Genomic DNA, 26,102 nt, shown 5'->3' on the forward strand with positions numbered 1-26,102 from the left:
ACGACTTTGGTACTACTTTATCCAAAGTTATTTTACCATAGAGATGTGTATCCTTCCTATTTCCTGTTGTGTCTTCTGTAAGCACAGTAGGTTCTTTCTTTTTCTTTTACTTGACATTCTCACATAGCTCAAACCTCACTGACTGTTTGTTTACCTAGTGCGTTTCTACACTTATTATCTACATCAAAACATGTGAAACCCATCTATTTAAACACTATTCTATTTTATGTTTTCCCATGACCCGTCTAAAAACCAACACAAACAACACAATTTCCATGCACATAGAGTGATATACTTTAGAGTGTGATGCTGACTTGAGGGCAGGTCTGGACAGCGTTTGGTGTTTTGATGTGCATTCGCTGCATCTCTCTGCCCTGGCCTTTAGAGGATGACTCGTCTCATCTGAAGCCACTCACAGCTAAATGTCCCATCTGGTAACATTTCCACGTTTCTCCGCCTTAAATCAATAGCAATAATTTTCCTAAGACCCTGATGCGCGCGCACACACACACACACATACGCATACAAGGACACACACAGAGGTCTGCTCCTCTTTGTTTCAGCTGTCATTTAATTTGATCGTCATTTGTGTGGATCGCTGTCATTTAAGAGATCGGCTTTGAATGCGCACTTTCCAACGAAATGTTATGCCCGTGTTTTGATGTGCTCGACAAATCCTTCTCAAATTTTCATTTTATTCTTTGATTGCTTCCGTCCATTAATGCCAGTTTGTGAATCATTTTTTCAGCGTTTTGACTGTTCTTGGAAAAATCCATACACTGTTATTATGCTGCGAATGCACTTGCGAGCACCAGTCTCCATCTTAGCTCGCTCCTGCTGCAGGTTGTGTGATGGCCGACGCTTTGCTTAGAGATGCGGCGCATCAATGCAGCTCCTTCCAACATGCATGTGAACACACAATAATATATGAACATACTAACACACACACTCTCTTTCTCTTTTACTCTGGCAGACATGCAAACACACTTTGCTCTGCGCTGATTGATTTAGGACCGGTGAAGCTGAGCTAACGGTGAGTGATGCTTCATTATTAATGTATCCAAATAAGATAATTACTCAGCCTTTCTGCTCCTCCGCCAGTTAGTTAAACACGCGTCGGGGATTATGATGTCAGCCAGATTAAATGATCAATTACACGCACCAGGCAGAGTGCATGCTCCCTCTCTCTGACGCACACATATGAGTACACACATACAAAATCCTCATGTTCATGCCTAGCTTGTGTTTGTGTGTGTGTGTTGGTCAGTGGCCGGTTGGTCGGGGGCCCTGGCTTTTGACCTCGAACTCAGGGGTCAGGCAGCAGACGGCCAGCCAGCTGGACATTTCCATCTCAAAGACCCCCGAGGTCCCCTCAGCTCTCTCTGGTGCACACACGGACACACACACACACACACACACAGAACCTCTAAGATCCCCTCCCTCCTTTTACTTGTATCTCATTTTCTCCTGCTGTGGACGGTTGGATGGTTTATGAGTGCGGAGGAGCTGCAGCCATTCATTTCTCCCTAACTGGGGGTCTAATGGAGAGGTCTACACTGGAAACCTGAGCTCTCACTGAGTAATGAGCCGCCCCTTACTGTCCACTGTGTGTGCGTGTGTGTTTTCTGTGCGTGTGCATGTGTGTGTGTGTGTGTGTGTGTGTGTGTGTGTGTGTGTGTGTGTGTGTGTGTGTGTGTGTGTGTGTGTGTGTGTGTGTGTGTGTGTGTGTGTGTGTGTGTGTGTGTGTGTGTGTGCTCTGGTCGGCCAGGCTCTGACCCTGTAAATGATGTCTCTCCTCCCCTCATCCACAGCGGCTCTTTACTGCTAATAACCTCTGATCAGATCTTAGATGGCCAAGCCCTCCGCTGGGCCTGGACTACCTCCAGCCCAATGGTCTGCTAATACGCTCCAATCAACCGTGGGCTTCTCTATCGGAGGTTGATGCACAGGGATCTTTGGCAAGTTTGGGTCACGCCCAGAGCCCCCAAATGTGGTCGACCCGCCAACTTAAAGTCCAACTCCTTACCTTTACTCTGTCGGACGGGGCGGTGACGCAGAGCAGCAGCAGTGATTTCTATGGGGGGAGGAAAAGAGAGTCAGCCACTTCTCCACAGTCTAATGCAGTTAGCGCAGGGCCAATCAGTCATCCCGACCAATACTAACCATGTCGCTGGGCCTCTCCTCCCATCTTCTCCACACAGGAGCCGCACAGAGCAGCACTGTACATTTACCTGCAATTAAATTTAGCCCAGTATCCTGCTGGGAGTGATGAAGGCCCCTCCAACCTGAGGACAGCAGCAGCTCTTTCTCTTTGTGTGTTTGTGTGAATGCGTTTTATCTCAGGGATAATCTATAGTGAGTAGGTAGTTACAACGGATAAGAATCCAAACAGGGTGAGTGGAGACACAGAAGGTTTTTGCCTCAACCTAAGGGATGCCACAAATCTCATCTCAACGTGTCATTGACCCATTCTGAACCTGCTTGTGAATTACACCAATTTCAGTTTTGCCTCTTTTTTTGTGTCTCTAATTTGGGTTTGTCTGCGTGCCAATGAGTCCACTGGTTGAGAAAACCATTTCGCCCTCTCAAAAAATAGAAACAAGCTTTTGACTCTGCATTTACGACCCCATCGCCAAGCAACATCCCTGTCTAGAAGAAGCAGAGCCAAACAGATAACTCTTGAAATTAAAGGTAACAGTTCCTCCCCGCAAAAATATCAAGGGCAGGGGAGGTGTCCAATGCTTGGTGTTTCCAGCCATTTTCAGAGATTTCAGAGATATTGAAAACAAATTGACTTAAGCACAGAGCCTTGCTCTCACTACAGCTAGTTGGACCTTAAGTTGGACCTCATGACCACACGAGTCATAGTTGGGATGTGTTGTACTTAAAAATAAGGAGTACTCCAAAACTTTCCCCTATATGGAAGTCAAAGGTGCCACTGGCCATGTATACATGGACCCAAGTATTCCGCTTGGATTCAGTTTATTTGCTCAAACGGAAATAATTTAACCTTTGTACACACCTCATTCCGAAGAAAAGTGCTAATCCGAATGGACATTTAATCGGTTTCACAGGGGTGGAATATTCCCTTCTCCAAACCGATTGAGGTATCATGTATCCGCTCAAATGGAAAGTTGTCAGGTTACGTTCTTTCAGCGCATGCTTAGATATGACATAAGACGCAACTAGAGATGTTCCTCAATTTGTTTGTGTTTGTTTACGTTTGTTTGGGTATGCTCCATTGACTATTTGGTTTGATTATAGCGACACATGTAGACCAGAGATTGGAATATTCCTTTCCATGTAAACTATTGTTTTTGGAAAAGTCATTCAGAAAGAATCCATTTGGAAAGACGAAAAACTCCTCATGTAACCATGGCTACTCACTTTGCAAAGGTGTTGACAAATGCAGTTAATGCTTGGACAAGCCACCAAACACGCCACTCCCAGTAACCACAGATAATGTGTTGGAAGCATTATTTGTTGTTTAAGAGTACAATAACAAATTGGTTTTGGAGTATTATTTATTTCTCCTGAGTGTTGCCATAAAATTCACCTGACACACACAAGAGCTGGAGTTAACCAAGAAACACAAAAATTGTGGCCAAACAACCGAGGCATATTGAACTGTGTTGATGTTAACCAATCAGGAGCAACCATTGGGCCTTCCTATAAACAAGGCAGATCATATCAGTTGGGTACTCTTATAATTCTTGTGGCTCTTCACCTTATGTGACTGCACCATCATGAGAGATGTCCATTAATTTGTTTGTTAAAGGGACTACCTGTAGGGACTGGTACCGAATTAGGTACTTTTAAAGGTACCAACTGAATTCTGTCATAAGTACCGGCTACCGATTCACAAAAAATCAAAAGGTACCATGTTTAGGTACCTAAATGCATCCTTTTGACTGTGAGGGAGTGGAAGAGTAGGCGATTTTCCATGCTGGACATGAACACAGCATTTAAAGTTAAATATTGAAGGATAAATATGTTAGATTGAAAAAAAAAAAAGGAATTTTGTTATGAAGCAGATTGATATTTTTTACCACGTAAACACAAAAAAGTACCGAAGATATGTACAGATGAGTACCGATAGAGATATCATTTCAAATGTGAAAGGTACCCATCCTTAGCTACCTGTACTGATTTTTTTGAAGTGAAACCTTTGCATTATATTGTCGGGATTCTGATAAACCCTCTCACTTTACATCACCCTTTCCCTAAACCTTCAAAGTATCTTCACTGGCTGTGCTTGCTTATTTTCTGTCCAGTCTTATGAGCAGAGAAAGTTTTAATGTTACCGCTGAAACACTTGTGGAGATTGTGTGTACCATGTGTGTGAATTTGTGTGTGAATTTGTGTGTGTGTTGGTAACATATTAAGGGCTGGCGCAGCTTGGTGACAGCCCAGTAGTGTTTGCCTGGCCCTTGGCTGAGGTGCTGGATGGATAATGATTTAACCATTGAAGATTAGTGATCAGCTGAATACAATGGAGCGGCTGATAGCTGCCTCTGTGTGTTTGCTCTGTCCCTGCTGGGAACAAGGTAGAGCACATTGCTCACACACATACACACACACATACACACACACACACACATTACATTACATTGGTCTAATCCCATGCTACCAAGCTCTGTGTTAAACACAATGTAAGCATGCACGGAAGCACCTTCACCAGAGTGTGTGTGTGCGCGCACCTGTCAGAGCGACTGTGTGAACCTGCGCTGTGTAAACATGTCTGTAGTTTCGGAGGGAGGCTCTCGCTGGCTCGTCAGAATGCACACACACAGATTCCATTCCCTTCACCCCATCACCACCACCACCACCACCACCACCACCACCCTATTCCTCCTCTTTTTCCTCTCTCATCCCCTCTCTTCCCCAATCACTCCTTTCTTCACCTCCAACGCCTCCCTCTGCTCCCCCACTTCTTCACTGTGATTTACAGCTCGCCGGCCCCTCCCCACACCTCGGCAGCACATTAAGAGCATTTAAACTGTGGCCGTTACTAAACAGGGGTCTTTATGGAGCCGCTCGGCACATCTAAAGCCCATTACAGCTACATCAAAGCAGGATAACAATGACTAATGAACAATAGATATCATGAGAGACTGTGCCAAATCAGTATTCACTGTTACCAGGAGGCGGTGTGTAGGTGTGTGTGTGTGTGAGAGGTGTAATCATAGCTCCATTTAGTTTTTCTGTCGTTAAATGTGAGTCTGATGATTCTGCAGCAGGCCTGAAGCCCCAGCACACAGCGTGTTGGTGTGTGTAGCTCACAAATGCAGTTGTATATGAAGAACTTGAAGCATGTGGTCTAACAAACTAATCCCCCAACTCCAACAGGCAGCTTCCATACTGGACTCCTGCCTCTTCACCTGAACAGGAACCACCCTGGGAACCTCCCTGCTTTGAGAGCTTTGAGCCTCTGTGTGAGTGTGGAGGTATTTTGAGGGCTTTGCCCCGCGCTGCCTTGCTGAATGGAAAAGGTGGAAGTGGCGTCTATAATCCCATAATGGCAGGTACATGATGACAGGGGGAACCTGTGTAATCCTCTTTCTGATGCAGCTATCATTGTCCCTACCCCAGCCACTTTCCCTACTAATCCCTCCACCTGCACCTCAACCCAGCACCCCAAACACACACAGGAACACACCTGAGTGAGCTGCACTCTAGTATCATGCACATTCAGTCATGAAACATACATACTAAAATGAAACACACTGATTGCTACTTTGTTAAATGTGTCAGCACAGAAATGAATTCCTTGATATTTGTATAATTTATGAAATTAACGGTTCTCTTACTCTGAAGCATGCTTCAATGCTAAGGTGCAGATAGATTGATTATATTCATTTCTTTGCATGAAATCGTATTTGAATGGTTACTTCAAAAATATCCGTGGGCATTCCAAGACAGAGACATGCAGACTTGTTCAGTGGTAATAATCTATAACATGCAAGTCAGAGAGACCACTGAGGACTGTTGTATGACAACTTGGAAAGTTGGAAAATTATTTATTAATTTTTTTTTTTCAAATACTGCTGCCATCACTTTAGTTTTGGTGGTCAAATTCCCAGCTTACAACTCTCCTTCATCAATTTGAGCCCCATTTATGATCTTAATTCATGTCATTTTTTTAAAGTTTGACAGACTTCAAAATTTAGATCAATAATTTCATCAAAAACAAAAAAGTCCGGTTTTCCCACCAAACTTTGACGAAAATAGTTGCGTAGTGTCTGAGTGTCTTCAATACAACCATGGTTCATTTCAAGGTGTCCATGCACATGTTAAGGTTTAGAAGCAGGTACACACTGATACTGTAACACACACCCTCGTTAGTGAAGTCTCCTGACACAGACATACACACTTTCAATCATATGCTAGCCAGGACCTATTGAACACATAGGTAAGCCGCTCACAGCCATATATACACAACTCTTTCTCACACATACACACACACACACACACAAAGGAGAGGAAAGTCTCTTGTTGACATAAAATATATAATCCTTCCCCTTTCAGAGATATAGATTTTCAGGCACAAGTAAAGGACAGCAATCCTTGACCTAACCACTGAGCGCCTTGTTAAATCTTCACACACTGTGCGCCGCTCACACATCACTTTTAACAAGTGGAGCCTGGTTATTAAATATGGCTCCTCCTCTGGTGTGAGTGGCTGAGAGGATCTTAAGTGATCAAGAGGGAGGTTTCTTTTCTGAAGCATTATCAAAGTTTCAAGAAGGACACCAAGTTCTAGGATAAAACACGGCAGCACAGGTACAAAACCAGAGGAACTGTCTCTGTTTGAGATTTGGTTTTTAAAATGTCATCACTCTTTGGGTACTCTTACAATGAAGTTAGCTATTAAAAGAGACGTTGAAACTAGAGCTGGGCATTGCTAAGAACATCTCGATTTGATTTGATTCTGATTCTTAATGTTGCGATTCGATATTGATTCGATATTGATTTTGATTTCCATGCCAATGTGAACATTTGTGGTATGTCACCTCATGTTTAGGAGCAATAAAACAACCACATTGTCAGTTTTTACGCTGCTGCTGCTGCTGCTTTGGCTGCCATTTTGGTGTTGTTTGGTCTCGTGGGGCCCTTGTCCATACAACACGAATAACACACACACACACACACTTGCCAGTAGGTGAATTGATTCAGAAGATTTGCCGAATCAATATTGAATTGGACGAGGAAATATTTCACTGCATCGATTCATCAACATTTTTACCCACCCCTGGTTAAAATACTAACTTAGACCCACCTTTTGCAACTTAAGTTAGATTTTCACTTCACCCTCTAAGAAACGGTGTAGGGTTGGTTCATTAATGTTTGAATCAGGTTACTTGAAAATTCGAACGCCATAAGAGTTCACTGGAAAAAAATCTTACCTAACATGTTTTCTATTATCATCTCACACATAGGATGTAAATTAGCCAAATTAAGGTTGAGGTCATGTGTGTTTTGCCAACACGCATGGGCACCTATGTTTAAGTTTTCTTCTACAGTAAATAAACAGTTTATTGATATCAAAAAATAATAGGAAATAAAAGGAAAACAAGCAAGTAGTCATTTTGGTGTGTTGACACGTACCCACTCATATTCTCAACCATTTGGCCAACAGAGAGTGGAATAAGCCATCTTTTATTTTGTTGAGAAACACACGCAGCCCATCTCACTGCGGGCTGGATGTTCTATCAGTGCAAAACAAAAGCATCTTCCTTTTCTATTTACCTTATAACCCCATCCCCAGCGTGTACCTGCAAGCGCACTGACCAGCGAGTCCTCAGGCCTCAGGGATCACTGACCTTTCACCCCTGACCCCCTCAGCTGGTCAAACTCTAACCCTGGAACAGATGGATAACGGACTCTATGCCTTATCTCCTCCTGACCACACTCCCCTTCTCGCTGCACTCAACACAGCTCTTCCTCTCACCTCTCTCTGCCCTTCCACTCTTTTCCTTCATCTTCACCATCCTGCTCTTGATTGTCTAAACTCTCAAATCTTCAGATACCTGTCCTCACCTGTGTGTGCTCTACTTTGTTTCCCAGCACTCCTTTTCTTTCTCTAATGCTCCTCCTCTCCTAATCACCGTCATATTTTAGTTTTGGTTTAGTTTCTCTGTTTCCTCTCTCTGTTTGTCAGCACTGTTAGTCCTCCAGGCTGGATTTTGTGCTTTATTATCAGAATAACACAGAACAGTGTGACATCCTGCTACTGTGCATCATATCATATGGTCAATTTCAGTCATTAAACATTTTTGATCTAACTTAAATCAGCATCAATGAATTGTTTTTAAAGTGTGGCAAATGTGTAACACGTTTTCGTTTTGGAAAAAATGAAGCAAATGTGGTGCAACAATGAAGAAATCAAACCTTTAGCTGTTTCATGAATTAAGAGGCTAAATTGTACTTTTTCCAAACAAACATGGCCTGTTATTGCAAACATCAAAACAAACAGATTTTGAGTATTAAACACATAAAAAAAGAAGTGCTATGATGCACCCTTTGAATGAGTGGAGTTAAGATGTTTGGCTGATGAAAAATGTTTTAAAGCCAAATCATTTGGCAGACTCTGAGTCACAGCTCCTGAATCTTTAAATTAACATTTCATTTACCCTGCAGAAGAATATTAAAGTAACATCTAAATAACTCTGCAGTGTTTCCCTCTACTCTCCTCCTGTGTTAATATATGGGATCATTATAAACATTTATGCAGCGCAGGAGCCTCCCGTGCCAAAGGGGCTGACGCTCATGCGGATCGAACCTTTCGATTGATACTGAAACAATTTGCATACTGATTCTCTTTCAGTGCGCACGGATCCATAACAACACCGGCCAGCTATTCAAATGCGCCTGCATCGAGAAAAGCAGGGAGAGAAGCCCAGCACCGGAGGAGGAAAACAGAGGCTTTTTACCGGACGGATAATTTGCCACTGGAAACGGAGAACTCCTGCAGCGGGGTGTGAGGATGTTTACCGCGGGCAGGAACGCGGACTCCGGTCGCTGTGGGGAGACGGTGAAAACCGGAGGAAGAGGACGAGGGAGAGGGTGGGACGGGAGAAACACACGCGGAGGAAACACGCGGATGTGAGCGCACCCTCCGCTTCTTTCAACTCGTTTGCTGGAGTTAAAGAGTTGAAGTACGCTGGTGTTTAAGCTCTGTGGTTGGGAGAAAGCGGGGCGGCTGTTAAAGATGCATGACAGAAACGGATGCTGCGGTAAAAGTCGGGGACTACAGTCTGAGAGAGAGTCTGTGTGTGTGTGGGTGTGTGCGTCCTTCGTACAGTGCGTGCGCGTGTGTTTTTATGTGTGGCGCAGGAGAAGAGGAGTTTTAAACGCAGACATTGTGCTCCCTGGCACCCTGTTGAGAAGAAATGTGGACAAAAGAGAGCCGTCTGAGTGTCAGACTGCTTCTGATGCTTCTGTGCACAAACTTCAGCTGCGGCACATCTGCATAGCTGCGCCAGTTAACCTGCAGTATATGCTGACTGGCTTCAGTTTTTGACTTAACAGGCTGCCTGTGAGATATGTGTTCACTCGGCTTCATCATATGTAATTCTGATAATACGGTTCAAACAATCACTTTCACAAATTACTGGTTGGTTTCCTTCATGGTGCAGCGTCATTTGAATTAAGCTGTGGCATTTACATGAGGGACTTAGTCTAACAATAACTGCATTTTGACTAATATGAATGTTTGACATTAAATAGACTATTGCAAACATCAGTGTGGACTAATGAACTGAAGGAGCCGGTGCTGTGTATAAATTAGTGGCGCGAGCTTACACCAAACTGGGATTGGTGTTGTTTAATCAAAGTAATTTGGGTGGGTGTTTCGGTGTAAGATGGTCAAATTTTTTACTTCTCATATGTTAGGTGCAAATTTAAGACAGCTGAAGACGATTAGTCTGAGCGGGAAACGTTGTTAGGTCTGTCATTAAGAAAGCAGCCCCACCCTTATGTTGTTATGTTGTTAGATGGTGAAATGTAAAACTAAATAGAAAGGATGTTTTCAAACTCTTCCTATAATTATCAGGTCTATATTTCAGACGTATACTCACCTCGCCCTTAAGGCAGGTATTGATCTGCACTACGTTTATATTAAACTTGTATGAAAATTATCTAAGGGATTGTAAAGAGCAAATTGTTCTTTTCTTTTCAAGTAGTAGCTATTGTATCGGTTTGAGACACTAAAGTTATCCAAATAATTTCCATAGTAAGACATCTGAAAAGCAACACACCTGTACAATGTTTTCAAAACAATACTTTGCTCAAAGTTTTTTTTTTTTGTTTTTTTGTTTTTTTGCAAGGAAAAAAAGTGCTACAAGTACACCTGAATAGGCTTCCAGAAAAGAAATCTGAACTCCATTTCTTCTGTTCTTTAAACAGATAAACCAAATAAATAAATGCACACCGCCTCTGCAGAAGTCGTTCAGACTTTAAATCCTGATTGTGGCTCTGCCCTTGGTTTGGCTATCGTTGACACGGTTTTGTTGTCATAATTGGAGTCTCTCCAAAGTTACAGGGAGTAATTGGGCGGCATATGGACTCCTTAATGTAAAGTGATGCCTTATTAATCTCACATGAGTGCGCGAAGCAGAGCAAGTGACGCGGAATAACGCGAGAGAAGAGGCAGTTGAATTACCTCTGAGCAAGGCAGCAGGTCGGGCATCTGCTGCTTGGCCATGAAGGTATTTTGATTAACCGGGGAAAATTTGAAGTAGAATTCCTCAATCAAGTTAGAAAATGCGTTGGTGGGTTTTAATTTGGTCCTCTAAAATAAATTTATTATTATTTGCTAGATTTCAAACTGCACACAGACGAATTTGACGTGTTCAACTTTCAAGTGTAACAAAGCTGATCCGTCAGTAACTCTTATAAAATCTTACCCCCTTACTGCTTTTTAGGATTGTCAAATGATTAAAATTATGCTGCCCTTTTTTCTAATCTTTTGAAGCCTCAGACTGATGTGGAACGTCTTAATACAATCTCACCTGCACAGGTCTAACGCAGTGTGTGTGTTCATATAAATATATATATATATATATATATATATATATATATATATATATATATATATATATATATATATATATATATATATATATATATATATATATATAGTCAGACCAACATATTTTGTGTTCGTCTGAACAGTTGATTTAATCTAAGATAGCCTTATTTGATTAAAAACCATTTGAAGAACATTAATAAATTTACGCCTGAAATACCACAGCCAAAGCACATTTAAAAAGCGTATATTTTTAGGTGTGTTTATTCTAACAAATCAAAGGCCTTCGCCTGGGTTCCTCCAGGAATTATAATTTTATTCAGTATTGATTGGCTCTCTGTGCTGTGTTTTCAAGGCCTATACTTCAAATATGCTGTAAAGGCCAGCTGCAAACACAGCAATACACATTCTTGTAAAAAGAGCGCTTGGAGGAATAAATTCATAACCCTTAAAATATTTCACCGTCAAACAAATCTGTATTTTCCTCTCGGATCTATAATTTTCTGGAAGGGTTTGGTGGTAATTCATGAAATACATTAGCAGACCAACATATTTATGGAGCTTGAGACTTAAAGGTGAACCAGTAAATTAGTTTATGTTTTCATAGGGATTTAACAAGAGCAATGAGATTTATTTCCCAAAGGCTAATTCGGTTTCAGTGGCTATATGTGTGCCCTTATATCATACGGCTTCATCCGCTATAGATGAGCACAGAGGCCATGGTCAAGTAGCCTCATTTATATAAGTTTAGCTTCACCAGATGCCATTTAGTAAAGGCTTATTTCTAAACAGGCAGTAATTGTCATTTTGAACATCTATAACGCTTGCATCGCTGTGTCACTTTGCAGAGCTGCAGAAATATTGATCCACGGTCGTGTGCGCGAGGCTGCAGATTGTTCCTGCTCGGCTCTGCTGCCGTGGGCTGCACGGGGAAGATGCCCCGGATTAATAATCAGTGTGAAATCTGTGAGTCATTGACACGGTGCATCCAGGTACCGTGGTGTCACTTTGCTCAGACACATTCTTTTTATTCACACTCCTCTGTATATATAAGCACATGCATGAATGTAGTGGGCACTTTTTCCACATTGTGTCCTTTATACTTATTGAATTGAAATGTATCATCTCTCTAAAGTGTTCCGAAAAATCATGGCCCTTATATTCTCTGCAAAGCAAATGTCAGCGCCTCGTTGGGGCCACGCAGGCCTGTCTCGGCACAATGGCCACAGAGAGCCAGCACGCATAAACACACAGCTCAGGTCGTGCAGACATGGCAGCAGCATATCGATCCGAATGAGAATGTGTGGATGAGGTTTGCTGCCATGTAAGGCCAAACCTTGGCCTTTAGTATTCCTCAGTCTCTCTGCATATATCGCTTGTGTATGCGCGTGGGCGTGAGGCAAAATATAAACACAACTTAGATGATCTTGGAGCACGCTTCAGAATTAAAGTATAGAGAACGAGTTTTATATTTTTTAAAACTGGTCAAAGTGTATTGAAGAGGGATTCTCATTTGCGTTATTAAAATAAAGTTTGAATTCCTCATAATAAAGCCGAATACGCCTGATTATACATGCATATGTAGGTATATCCTCGGTGTTTTTGTTACTGTGTTGTCAGCCTCTATAAAGTCTATTATGTGCGCAGGACTGCACGCTTGGACAGCCACACTCCGAGGAATTAGTGTCCTTTGTCTCGACACACGTCACACACACGCCGTTGACATTGACTTCACATCAGAGACAGTTTAACTTCTTCTCTTTTTTTGTCTTTTCTTTTATTTAACTCGTTCAACCGAGCGCTGCGGCCATTGTGGGGACCCTGACAGATGCGGGGCCCCTAGCAGGTTCAGGACAGGGAAAAGTCTGAAAGGTTAATCTGTACCCCCGCAGATGTTGGCTTTGGGAGTCTTGAAGCGTCACCTTTGACATGTCCCTCATTCAGCGGGGGGTCCAGCAGGACACTGACCGCTGCAAGCTGTCACCTCGGCCGGCTGAGGACGCCCTGTAATACCGCTCTATCAGGATAAACGGCCCCTGACAAGTACGAAGGGCTCATGGGCTTTTATCCCCCATACAACAACACAGGGGGAGCATGCATGTTACGTGTCAGCATGTCATTTCCTCCTGCAGCTTTACATAATGTGGTTGTGTTTGTGTGGGTGTGTGAATTTCTGTCCTGCAGTGTCTTTGCAAATAAAAGTTGTTTCACTTGAATAAATTCCATGCTGGCGTTTTATTTTATCTCACTAAAACTTGTTAAAGGACCTCAAATTTACGGATTTAATATGCATGTTTATGCCAAATAGAACTCTCACACAGATACACATACACACACAGGCGCACACACACACAGGCACACACGGTGCTGGGCTTGGTTCGTTAAGCCTAATGGTTGAACAATAGACGCATCTGCTCATTTTTTTCTATCAAAAGAGAAGGTCCTACAGTCCTCTTCGTTTGTTTAAACCGCCACATATTTGGGGGTAGGGCTGCAGCTGAAGTTATGAGAGAAAATAATCCATTTGGCTTAAACATAAAACCATACTAGATTAGTGTTAGCTTTAAGCAGCTAATTATATGGTCTTTCTATGCCCAATTTCTTAAATGAATATTTGTTAAATTTAGATGAATTTTACATTTTCATTTGTAAATTTAAGGGTTTTGAACCCCAGACCTCGTGAGTTAAAAATCAACTCTAAATGAACCCGGAAGTTTACTTCGTTTGCGCCTAATAATTTAAGGAGGACTGGCGATAAACCCTCATTAGAGCATTAATGAGTGGAATTGTTCGAAATTATCCTTGATCACAATTGAGGATCTGTAATAAGTTAATTTCCATGGATCTACTCTGTAAGGATTTAATGAAATAATCGTCTTTTTCGACATTAAACATTCTAGCTATGTAAAAGGTAAATGGTGCTGAAAATGGCTTGTTGGAGGGAACAGCTCTAAGCAGGTGGTTTGATACCTCCTTCCTTAATAAGGTAGCTGACGTCAGAGCAACGGGGCGGTGTGTGCGCGTGTGTTTGGTAGAGAGAAAGAAAGAGGGAGAGAGAGTACGGGGGAGATGGTTGTTCACAGTGCGCATGTGCAGGCGGTGATCTGTGCTGCGGTGGAGCAGTGGCTGGAGACACACAACTAGAGAGATGGCGCGGCACCCGACCGGAGCGCGAGGACAGCTGGTTGGCGGTGGGGGGGCTTGAATCACAAAGAGAATCAGAAAATTAAAAACAATAAATAAATAAAAAAAAGAAATAACAAAATATTAAGAAAATTAAGGATTCGGGAGAGGGAGTTTTCATTCTACAAAACAGCGTCAGAGGGGAGAGAAAAACCAGAGAATATCAGGACTGAGAGGAGGCTGCCGCTTCTGCAAGGAGGAAAAAAGCAACTAAAGAAAATAGAACTTTACTGCACGTGAGGACTTCTGGACATCAGCTACCTGCGGTAGGTCAGATAGATGGTTGGTCCACAGCGCTGCCCGGATCATGAACGCACAGCTGTCGATGGAGAATATTGGCGACCTGCACGGAGTGAGCCATGAGACTGTGTCCGGGCACGGAGAGCTGCTGAGCGGCCACAGTCCACATTCCCGTCCGGGGCCACGGGGTCTGAGCCACCGCGCTATGGGCATGGCGACCCTGCTGGACAGCGGAGACTATCACCCCGGACACCACGGACACCTGCACCCTGCCATCAGCATGTGTGAAGCCCCCCCTGGTATGAGTGCGAGCAGCACTTACACCACCCTCACCCCCCTACAGCCCTTACCCCCGATCTCCACGGTGTCCGACAAGTTTCCTCCCCATCACCACCACCACCATCCGCATCATCCTCACCATCACCCCCACCAAAGGATCCCCGGAAATGTCAGCGGCAGCTTCACGTTAATGCGCGAGGACCGGAGTCTGGCACCCATGAACAGTCTGTACCCCGCATATCATCACAAGGATCCCTGCATGGGCCAGAGCCTCTCCCCGCTGTCCGGCTCAGGTCTAGCCAGCATACACACGACCCAGGCTGGAATCCCTCCATACGCTCACCCCGGTGCCGCCATGCCTGGTGAAAAGATGCTCACCCCAAGCGGGTTTGAGGCTCACCACCCAGCCATGCTCGGCAGACACACAGAGCAGCACATGAGTTCCACGGCTGGCATGGTACAAATCAACGGCCTCCACCACCACCCACACGCCCACCTCAGTGCGCAGGGGCACGGCCAGGGGCTGGGGGGCAGCCGGGAGCAGGCCTCCGGGCCCGGGCAGCAAGGGGGCGGCGGCGGTGGAGGGGGCGGTGTTTCTGGGAGCCAGATGGAGGAGGTGAATACCAAAGAGGTGGCGCAGAGGATCACCACGGAGCTGAAGCGCTACAGCATCCCTCAGGCCATCTTTGCTCAGCGGGTCCTGTGCAGGTCCCAGGGGACCCTGTCCGACCTACTGAGAAACCCTAAACCCTGGTCCAAGCTCAAGTCCGGCAGAGAAACCTTCCGCCGCATGTGGAAGTGGCTGCAGGAGCCTGAGTTCCAGCGCATGAGTGCGCTCAGGCTCGCAGGTGAGCGAAGCCTCGGTAAAGCCCCTTTTTGTTTTCATTGTTTTAAATGTGTCGCTGAAAAAAGTCACCCAAAGAGTAACATTTTCCCTGAATGCAACCCTATAATGGCCGAAAAAGGCTGAGAACCAAAGCAGACGTTTTTTGCAGATCGTTACAAAGAGGGGGGATATCAGTTTGGATGACTAAAGATAACATCATGGTAGCATTCTGGACAAATGTTCTCTTTGAATACATTTTCTTGATCACCAAAACACTTAACACCATGTTTCCACAGCCTTCCACACATTACACCGGCCCCAGGTTTTCTCAGATCTGGCGTCTAAATCCTGTGCTAGAGGAGATATGCATGTTGGTTAATTCAACACGATGTGGTGGAAAATGTTTTTTAAAAAGTTACAAAGTTCTTCACATAGCTGGTGCTATCCCACAAACTTGGCAGCCTGACATCAATCTGCATCCCTTTTTGTCTGAACATGGATTTTGGGTTTGTGTGAAACAAGTGTTCATGTCATTTTACCCCAAAATATCGACCGCTGGACTGTAGGTAAGCTGATCCCAGGCCTAGAAATCGTTAGGAATGTGTTTATTTTGGTGGAGATGCAACTGATTAGCTTTTCGTGTAGCCCTTGGTGTAAACAGAGAGGAGGAGGGTGCACGTGTTGTTTGGCGTCATTGATGAACTAAAATTAAAATGTTGATTTTTGTATTGTGTCGTTTTCTTTAAATAGACTCAGAGTTAAGGAAGTGAGAGCATGTGTTTGTGTTTTGGTCGTAAACTAGTCCTGAGTTGGCTGAGGTTTCTCTAATTAACTGATAGACCTCTGTATTAATTTGTCCCTGAGGTATACGCACGAGTCAATTAGGGCGCGCTGTAGAGGCCCCAATTGCACATGCGCGTTCATGGACACCTAGTGGATTTTTTAACGTTCAAGAACCTAATCAATGACCTACAAATGGGCTTTTTGGCTTTTTGAAAAGTGAGGCTGTGGTGGTCATTTAGTGGAATGTGCGCGTGCATTTATGTGTATAGGGCAGGCTTGCGTGAGTGCACGTGGGTGTAATCGCAATAGATTTTTTTTCTTCAGTTTTCCCATCTGCTGCTGTTGCTGCTGCTAGTGTGTGTGTGTGTGTGTGTGTGTGTGTGTGTGTGTGTGTGTGTGTGTGTGTGTGTGTGTGTGTGTGTGTGTGTGTGTGTGTGTGTGTGTGTGTGACATTACGAGTGATTTGCAGATGAGATGAGTTAACAAACATCTGATCATTAGCTTTTGACAGCGTTTTTTCCCTCCTTTTGGTAATTTTTGTGTTTTTTTTCTTTTATCAAAACGAAATAGGAGTAAAAAATGATATTGAAATTTATTAGCATTAATTTTTCTTTTTTTTTTATCAAGATAATCTTACAGCCTACTGGTTATTTACCGGGAATATCGAGTCTCAGTCGTAGCCTACTTTGGTAGGCCTTGTTCTTCCTACATTTTATAATTTGTTTTGTTTTTATCGAAACTTCTTCGACAGGAAAAAAAAACATAATTACAAAAACAACAATTCCAAAACTTTTCTCGATAGACAACCAAAAATGTACACTTTTAATGTGGTATTTTTGTAGGAGAACGTGTGTGGTAAATAGTAAATTAATTTGGAGAGAATAGTCTGAGCGCCTGTGTATTGATCCGTTCATTCTCATAGGTGAACTAGATATGTGACCGTGTTCTGAAGTAGATGTGATATACTTATTGATTTAAGGCTTCTGAAATTAATCACGGGCCTTTTCTTCTTTTCCCACGTATTCAATTACCTATCTGAATTTTCCTGGACAGAAGAGAACAGACTAGAATAAATGTAAAGAGGCAGATTTGGCACAGGACGTAGCTACCGAACGAATTCCAAAAGGTGGATTTATATTAGGCTAGAACAAGAAGTCAGTCATTGTCGACTGTTGTAGAGGTAACTAGCTATATAAAACAGTGAGTCAGTATGAGCAGCTGTCAGTCAAATGGGATGAATTTTCTCTGCAAAAGAAAGTTGGAGGCTGTTTTTCCACTTGGATATTGGAAGGGTTTTGAGGTCTGTTTGTTGTTCTTTGTGAGATATGAAGCACTGGACTGTCGCTGTCACTGTGTGCTGTGTTTGAGTGAGTGTGTGGAGTTATCTGTATGTTTGTAATGATTAGCCGGGATCAGCAGCTGTGTGTGTGTGTGTGTGTGTGTGTGTGTGTGTGTGTGTGTGTGTGTGTGTGTGTGTGTGTGTGTGTGTGTAAGAGAGAGAGCGATAACGCGGCCGCTGTTGTGTCCCCTGGTCCTGGGAAAGCTGCTGCCTCTGTGCCCGGGCCTCGTGCTGCCTTCCAGGCTCGCGCTCCGTGGAGGCTCCTGCTGTCTGCGTGGCCTTCACTGCTGCTGATTTATAGCCGCCCCGCCACGAAGAGCTCCGGCTCTCTGTTAATATTTAGCAGCACTGGAGACACTGGGCTGCTCAGACTCACTATTACACACCAGTTTACAGTCATGAAGAAAGAGGATACAGTCCTGAAGGAGAGAGTCTTCAAAGGGAATGAGTTGAAAGGAGATTATAGCCGGTTGGACCGGGTTAATCGACAAACCACGCTCTGTGAGTTAATCACATCTCTAAATATGATAGCTTAATATTTGTTGGAAACAAGTATGACATAAAAAGCTTTGCACCAATATTATGATACAATGACTCACGGCTACGTGCATTTTTTCCCCCGATAAATAATCCTTCTTAATCTGATACAGCCTACATCCATGTCGTCATTGATGGAGCTTGGATTTTGTCTTTTTTAATGTAATAGTGTCTCGTATGCCTCACAGGCTTTTGAAGAATGTTTTATTCACCCACTTAATCCTGGGAAATTAATCTGCACTTCTTTCAGAAAGGAGTATGAAGTTAAGATTTTCCGTTCTGTAATTTCCCCCCTGAGTCCTTCCTGGGCCCTCTGCTCCAGCAGCGTACTCCTGCCCCCTACCGGTGTATAGTCACAGGTGAACCTTAATGGGGTGTTTGTAAATACCGGGACCTAAGTGAGGAAAATGAAACTGCTTTTCAGATATTCTGAGGCGTTATTTGTGGTCAGACGGATTACCGGGTTCGTTTTTACGGTATTAAACGATCTGTGGTTGAGTTTTTTCAGAGCTGTGGTCCATAGTGAGGTACATTTGTTTCAGCACCGTGGACAGTGCTCATTGTAGATGGCTGGCAGGCCTCCTGTTTCTGTGCTCCACATAAGAGGAAACAAAGCTCTTCCTCTGGTCACACTCCATCTGGGGTCCCTGGAAAAAATGTGGAGGGGTTCATTTACACTGTCATGTCGTTTTTATTTGGCCCATTAGAAGAATGTTTGAGTTTTAAACATAATGCACTAGGAAGTTGTTACAAACATGAAAGAGGTCCCCAATAACGTTTGGATGCATCTATTGGTGAATGGCTAAAGAGAAACTGTCTACACATTTGATATCATAATATTTATTCACCACTTTTCTGATTATTACAAGTTAAACTGAGATGTGAACTTTGTGTAAATTGTAACACTCCTCTTCAGATTATTTATTCAATTTTCTGACTGTTTTCTCAACATTAGAAAATTGAGTGATATCATTCAGACATTATTTTATGTTGTTTGTGAAGGGTTGTGTAATTTAACATTTTGTTGATTATCCAAATTGTTGTGATCTCAAAAAATAGTGACAAAAGTACAAAGATTTATTGACAGCTTGACTTGTTTTTGGACCAAAACAGCACCAAAACAATTCAAAATAAGTTTTTTTCTGCTAGATTGAAATGCATCAGAAAATATAAGACGTTGGTTTTGGCTGCCTGTTTTCTCACTAGTTTGTCTTGTGTGAATATAAACCTGCAAAGCTTGCAAAAAGATTTTGCCTTTGTTTTTTTATGTATCGCACCTCTTGTCACTAACATACTCTTTCTCTCTTTCTCTTCCCTGAACTCTCGACAGCATGCAAACGTAAAGAACAGGACCACGGCAGGAATGATCGAGGGAACATGACCAAAAAACCACGGCTGGTGTTCACAGATGTGCAGCGACGGACGCTCCATGCCATCTTTAAAGAGAACAAACGTCCATCCAAAGAGCTGCAGGTCACTATCGCCCAGCAGCTGGGCCTGGAGCTGGCCACAGTCAGCAACTTCTTTATGAACGCACGCCGCCGGAGCCTGGATAAGTGGGTGGACGACGGTTCCGGTCACTCCGTCAACTCTGGCCCCAACGCCTGCACCAAAGCCTGAAGACGGACTGATCTGACCAACTCATGGACTGACTCAACCTCGGTGGAAAAGCTTTAAAACTTTAGAGAAACAAAGAGAAACTTAAAGAGACCTTGAAGCAACATTTTGCCCTTAAACCTGTACTATATTGATATTTATAGTATCCAAAGATGAAAAAACAAACCAAAGACTTCTTGTTTGACCTGCTTTGAAATGTTTGTTTCAGCAACACGTTTATGTGTAACATACTGCAAAAAGACTATAGTTTTACCCTCCCCTTCACACACATACTCACTGTCACTGGTCTATAGCTTTACTATTCCCCACTTAACCTCCCCACCCTGTATCAATCTGTCATTCACCATCCTTATCTTTAATCTGATTGGTTGGTTTTAATGATGGAGGATTTAATCAGCCTGTTGGCAGCCTGGTCTGCAGATGTCCACACCCTTGAAAAACAGCCAGAATGTGGAGCTCCAGTGGGATTGGCCAATCAACTTTAAAGACAAAAATAATCCTACAGGAGCGACTGGATTATTGTGTTTGTACAGGTGGAGGTGGACTGTCTGCCCAGCTGTCTGTCTCTCTATCAAGCATTCCAGGCAGACAGGGAGATGCCTCATGTGTGGACTGCTAACCCAACCCGAGTAATCCCCAAATCCAAGCCCTCATGGTAGTGCTTTCTTCCAAAATGCTGAAGCGTTGAATAGTAGAAACCAAAGCCTTTTACAAACCAAAGCTTCTCATTCATTTTAGGTTCAAAACACCTGAGAACAGTCATCAGACCAAAGAGTACATTCTGTTAATCTTAAAGTATTTTACCTCATTTTCTGCCTTTACTTCTGAAACAGACTGTTAGTGAGACTCTACAACTAAGAGGTTGTTACTGTTTAAAGTTCACACAGCATTCTGAGTCATGCTTAAATTGAAATTAAGTTACGTTACTTACAAATGGTAAGTGTCTGTAACTAAACCCTGGAAATCAGCCATCCAATCAGCCATTGACTCTTCATTTATACAGTGCCAAATCATGACAAAAGTTATCCCATGACACTTTAAATACAGAACAGGTCCAGAGCATAGGATTCAACAGTAATACACCGTTGGCGAGTGATTGGCAATGATGGAGGTGAAAAACTTTGACAGGCAAAACCCTTAAGCAGAACCAGACTTAATGGTAGACAGCCATCTGCCGAGGCTGGATTGATGTTTGCCTTATTTATGCCTTCTTGAATCAAACCAAATTTCCTTAAACAGTCTTATTACGAAGATGAATCACTGCAGAAACATTTAGCCACCAAGCAGGTTGAGCGGAATAGCTCAAGTTGTTTGATGTGTTTTCTCTGCAGAAGTGAAAACGATGTATGGCTCCAACAGCTTTCGACACTGTGAGAAAGAAAAACAGCCTGTGTGTCACCGCCCTTATAATAATAAGCATTCAGCCTCACTGCATAGCCCCTGTGTGCTTCATAGCTATTTGATTTTATCCTCCTCATCAAAGATGTTGGGCCGAGGGGATGATATCAATGATCAAATCACTTTCAGGCACTTACGCAGCAATGTCAACTCCTCACCTGAATACCAAAACACCCCACCCTGCTTGTTGCAAATCCCCAGACCCATTTCCCCTACTCCCACTTCTCGCCTGTCCTAGTAAGCTATGCATTTCAGCAGTAGGAGGAAAGCACTACACGGGGCTGGCCCAGGTCAGCGTATCATTAAATATATCGAGCTGGCCCCCCTCTCATCATCCTCTTCATGGCCCGGGTTAGCAGCTCTACATTCATCAGAACAAGCGCTGAAGGGGAGGCGAGAGGGCGAGAGCACGCTCGCTTCTTCATCACTGAAAGAAAAACCAAAAAGACGACAAAGAGACAAAAAAAATGTGTCAAGACCTGCTGATGTTTTATAGTGTGAACCAAAGATGCTACCTCACTCAAGTTCCATATGTGATTTCTATCACTTTGATGATACCAAAGATAACCAAAGATTTTTTCTTCTCATTGCACGGCCTCTATGAGTGGTGTTTCAAGATGTTGTGTGTCTTGTCCCCTCCCCCCCTCCTGTCTCCTCTTTCTCTTCCTTTCTTCTCCCGTTTCTGCCCCTCCCACCTGCACTCAACCCATGCACCCCTGCTATGCGTGCTCTTGCTTCATCTGTGCTCTGATTACAGCTCCATAGGTAGTCATGCTGATGTAGCTATAGGCAGAAATGCTGATCTTGCCACGGATACACACAAGTGGCAACACTGGGGCCTGCAGGGGACAGAGGGGAGATGCCAGAAACGTGATCAGTTTTTCTTATAGCTCATCAGCTGGACCAAAGGGATTATTTCACTATTTTATATTCCAGAAAAATATTATATCCAGATACAAAATCTGACAACGTGAACATTTTACTTTGGTTTATTTTTGATTTCAAAATAATCTTTGTGAATTTGCTAGTTGTCTTTTCGTTGCAGCTTCCCTTCTCCGAGGCCCAGCCTCTTAGTGTGTATCTGTGGTCATATTGATCCACCTTATAGGTCAGACATCTTTACATGACAATAGGCAGACAAGCTGACATAGCCATGGGCAGATTTGTTGACTCAACTATAGGCAGACATGTTCCTGAAAGTAGAAGCAGACGTGTTGCAATCTTTCTAAAACTCCCAGGACGAGTGCCTTGCTTGAACCAAAGTGTAAAACCGCTGTTGACCTCTCACTTTTGACTTTGTGAATACCTCAGCCTGTAGAAGGGCCACTACTGAAGAAACAAGGAAATGTGTTTTTATTCCTCTTCTTTTTTTTTTTCTTTTTTAAAGTCACACCGTGGTGCTTTTGCCAGCGCAACCATGCAATGAAAACATACCAAAGGAATTTCTGTTGTCCACTTCTACAGATGAAACCAAAGGTCTTTGTTTCTTCTCCCCCCTCGTCCTCTTTCAACCCTCCTTCCCTTCTCCCTCGACCTGCCTCGTCTCTCTGCTGTGTGTAGAAAGGTCCAGCACTCTGGCCGTGCATGTCTTTACCAATGTCTCTGAATACCTCATAGTAATAATTCCTTTGAGTTCTGCATTGAGACGTCTATCTGTGAGCTAGGCAGAACTCCACTATTGTGGTAACTGTTGTTGTTACTTAAAAAAAAGCTGTATGATTATCTATTTTGAAGTTTGTTTTTTTGGCAGAAGTGCTCTGTTCAAAATTGCGGAGGACAAGTTTCAGGGTTGATGTATGAAACTTAAGGGATGGAGGGAGAAGCGTATTTTTTATCAGACATTGGGTTATGCCAAAATTATGATAGTAGACTATTGCTTTTACAGGGTAAAACCAACTGCTGTGATATTGTGTTCCTATTTTCCCTTTTCTCTACTTCTGTGTTGTGCTTTTAATTTAATTGCATTTTTGTAATGGTTAACCACTGCTTTAATTTATGCATTTGTAGAAACTCTAGATTTGTATATAGTAGGTTTTTTTGGAAGAAAAAAAAACAAACAAAAAAGACAGTTTTATGTTACAGCCTTATTTCCCATGCTTAGATTTAACAGAGGAGTAGTTTGTATTCTTCTTCAGCTGAATCCTAGCCGGCATTTCAATGTGTTTTAAACACTGCCAGAAACCCAGACAGTTGATTTGCCAATGCAGACAAAGTTATACAGGAGTTACTTTGTTGAACAGCTGGCAAAAAGCAGTGTGTATGTGTGTGTGTTTTTTCTATTCTTTTGACTTTTTAACAAAAACAGTTATTTTATGGGTATTACTGCACATCCAAAGATTTTTAAAACAAACCAAAAATTGGACAAAAAAATATGTATAATGTTGAAAAGCACTGGCATTTGTGAGGTAGACTTGTTGAGTTTTGATTTGCCATTCGCACGGGTATAGAATGTAGAAGGCGTAAGGCTGTGTAGACAAGCTTACTCGACCATGTGGGGAACCTCCTGTACAATCTGAAGAAACGAGGGCTGCAAGTCCCGCTCACTTTGCTGTCTCATGCACTGAGTGAGGTGGAGCTGAGGCCGGGCAGCCGGTCTGCCAGGGGCTGTGCCGCAGAGCTGGGTCTGTTTTTATTGCTGTGGCACAGCCGCCTCGCTCCAGCTAGTATCTGTTCTTTTGGTACGTACTCGTGTAATGACTATGAGCAAAGTCTAATAAAACTGCAAAGAAGCTTACCAAGGAATCAGTGTGTGAGTGTGTATGGGGACAACCACCTGATTGCTCATTTCTTTAGCCTGTGTGCTCATGTGCATGTTTTTCTTTGATGTGTCTTTGTCTTTTTGTTGTCGAATCAGTTGTGCTGCTGGTGTGTTTGCATGTGTGTGGCTGATTGTTGCATATCACAGTAAGTCTGAATCCCTCTGCCTGTCAGAGGCCTTACTGTTAGATAACAGCAGCATGTTATGCAGTCATTATGTCACTGAATATGGATGTTTCTCAGAAAACTACAGGTGCTTACGTAACAAATTAAGAGCCTGTAGTGGAGATGGAATGGATGCTGTTGTGTGGATCTGCTTTTTACCCATTGTTACATGTCCTGTTATTTATTTTGACCCTACGGAGTTCCCATATGATGGGTAGCTTAGCTACAAGTCTCATACAATACTGCGGCGCCTAAGACAATCATCTGGATCTCTAAAGCTGGAGAACTAGTTTCTCGCCCGCAGAGGGGTGTCCTCCAGCTCTTCATACACAAAGATGCTTGAAGGGTTTTGATAAACAAGCATATTTGTTGTCATAAACATTAAGGATTAGACCATAGTAGTAGTTTATCTTGCACTTACATTTTCAAAATGGAATCTCATCGCTCTTGTCCGCCTTGTGCTCTATCATACTTGATCTTTTTCTTTTGACCTCCTTCTCAACTCACAGTGCTTCTTCCTTTTAACTATGTGTGTGAGTGAGTGTGTGTGTGTGTGTGTGTGTGTGTGTGTGTGTGTGTGTGTGTGTGTGCGTGTGTGTGCGTGTGCGACCGCGTGTGTGCTTGTGTGCTGGAGAGGCAATGCTGTCAGTGTTACTCTCAGATGTATAACTCCATGTCTCATAACTTGATTTGTCATTGCTGTTTCCAGGCTTTGCTACTGCTTTCTCAGTGCCGTGCAATATCATCTGTTGTGATTGCTAAGCAAATGAAAAAAGAAAGAAAATTGAGAAGCAAGTGATGATGTCATCCAGCTTTTTTCAGTGTTCAAATGTTTCAACATTTCTGTAGTCACAAAAAAGTAGAAAATAAACAGTTGGTATTTCCAGCCTCTGAATTCTGCCTCTCGTTTTATTATTTTTAAAAGGTTCTTTTAATGTCCTGTTTCTTTTGTTGTTCAGAAGGACAAAATGATTGGATAGAATTTAAAATCAGATAAGACAGTTGAAAACAAGTGTCTTCATCTGAGTCAGGGTTGTTGCTTTTATGGTTCAAAGCACTTGTGGTGCGATGAATTCATATGCCAACCTGCATATAGGCTGCACCAAAGACAACAGGACCACCACCCCTGACAGTGCACTAGGGTGGAGCAGCTGAACATTTCATGTCCTTTGAAGCTCTGATGCTGCTGAAAACAGCCAGCATGATTACAATTTAAAGGGCAGAGAAGCTCTGATGTAGCCGATCGGATAACCCAATCATTTCTAGTACCTGAGCTGTGTTAAATCAGAAAAATAATCTGGAAGTTCATATTAGAAATAGACTAAAAAAGCAAGTCTGAAATATTCAAACACCTTCAACATGTCTCTAACTTCACTGTTGGTTCAATCAGTAAAGATGGTTGAACAGAATTTCAGTTTGTTGCAAGTATGATGCTGAAAGGTGATTAGGCATCACTACTGAGGTATACATTTTTAGAGAAAAATAAATTGACACCAATGGGAGTCGAGATGTGGTTGTGGCAATATACCTGCTTTTGCTCCCCTTACAGGCTGCATATAATGTGCAATATACTGGAGTTAAAAACTCACAGAAACATATTACAAACACAGGACAAAAGGAAAACAGAACACGTCCCCTGCTGAAAGTGAAGAGTCCTAAGCGGAGATTCTACAAAAACCAGAGGAAAAGATTACCTATCACATAACACTGCTAAAGTTTATTTGACATGCAATGGAACAAAATCACTGCAGACAGACAGACAGACAGACAAGCAGCAGTATGAGAGAACAGATCATCTGCACCGATGAACCTTACACTGATTCAATGTTTTAAAGCAACCCAATAATTTATACTAAGGAGTTTAAAATGCTTTGAAACGTTTGTACAGCAAAGGTTCATGGTTAGACATTGTTGTGCGTTGGTGCGTTGCAGTGAACAAGACAGATAAA

At 42.9% G+C, this 26,102-nt stretch overlaps 1 protein-coding gene and 1 long non-coding RNA gene across 5 annotated transcripts in view; both read left to right on the forward strand.

Annotated features, from left to right (window-relative positions):
• Positions 1-13,497, forward strand: part of LOC141787340 (uncharacterized) — a 53,756-nt gene extending 40,259 nt beyond the window's left edge. Inside the window, exons 3-5 of one of the 3 annotated variants that reach the window (XR_012598058.1) lie at positions 8,828-9,105; positions 11,878-11,995; positions 12,922-13,497. This is a non-coding gene — a long non-coding RNA (uncharacterized LOC141787340). Of the gene's footprint in view, positions 1-8,827; positions 10,978-11,877 lie in introns of those variants that run through there. The other 2 variants (XR_012598057.1, XR_012598056.1) reach the window with 2 other exon arrangements.
• Positions 13,498-13,897: 400 nt separating this feature from the next.
• onecut1 (one cut homeobox 1) lies at positions 13,898-24,978 on the forward strand. Of its 2 annotated transcripts, none has more exons than XM_074666998.1 (2): positions 13,898-15,594; positions 19,547-24,978. In XM_074666998.1, exons 1-2 carry the CDS (start codon positions 14,520-14,522, stop codon positions 19,834-19,836), a joined length of 1,365 nt encoding a protein of 454 aa, XP_074523099.1. In that variant the 5' UTR covers positions 13,898-14,519; the 3' UTR covers positions 19,837-24,978. The 2 variants fall into 2 exon arrangements, with proteins under 2 accessions (XP_074523099.1, XP_074523100.1); XM_074666999.1 differs by having other exon boundaries at positions 13,898-15,579.
• Positions 24,979-26,102: the final 1,124 nt, after the last annotated feature.

Source organism: Halichoeres trimaculatus, unplaced genomic scaffold (assembly GCF_033239565.1).
Source record: "Halichoeres trimaculatus isolate MK-OKI-2021-1 unplaced genomic scaffold, fHalTri1.1 fHalTri1_scaffold_3, whole genome shotgun sequence".
NCBI classification, from domain to species: Eukaryota; Metazoa; Chordata; class Actinopteri; order Labriformes; family Labridae; genus Halichoeres; species Halichoeres trimaculatus.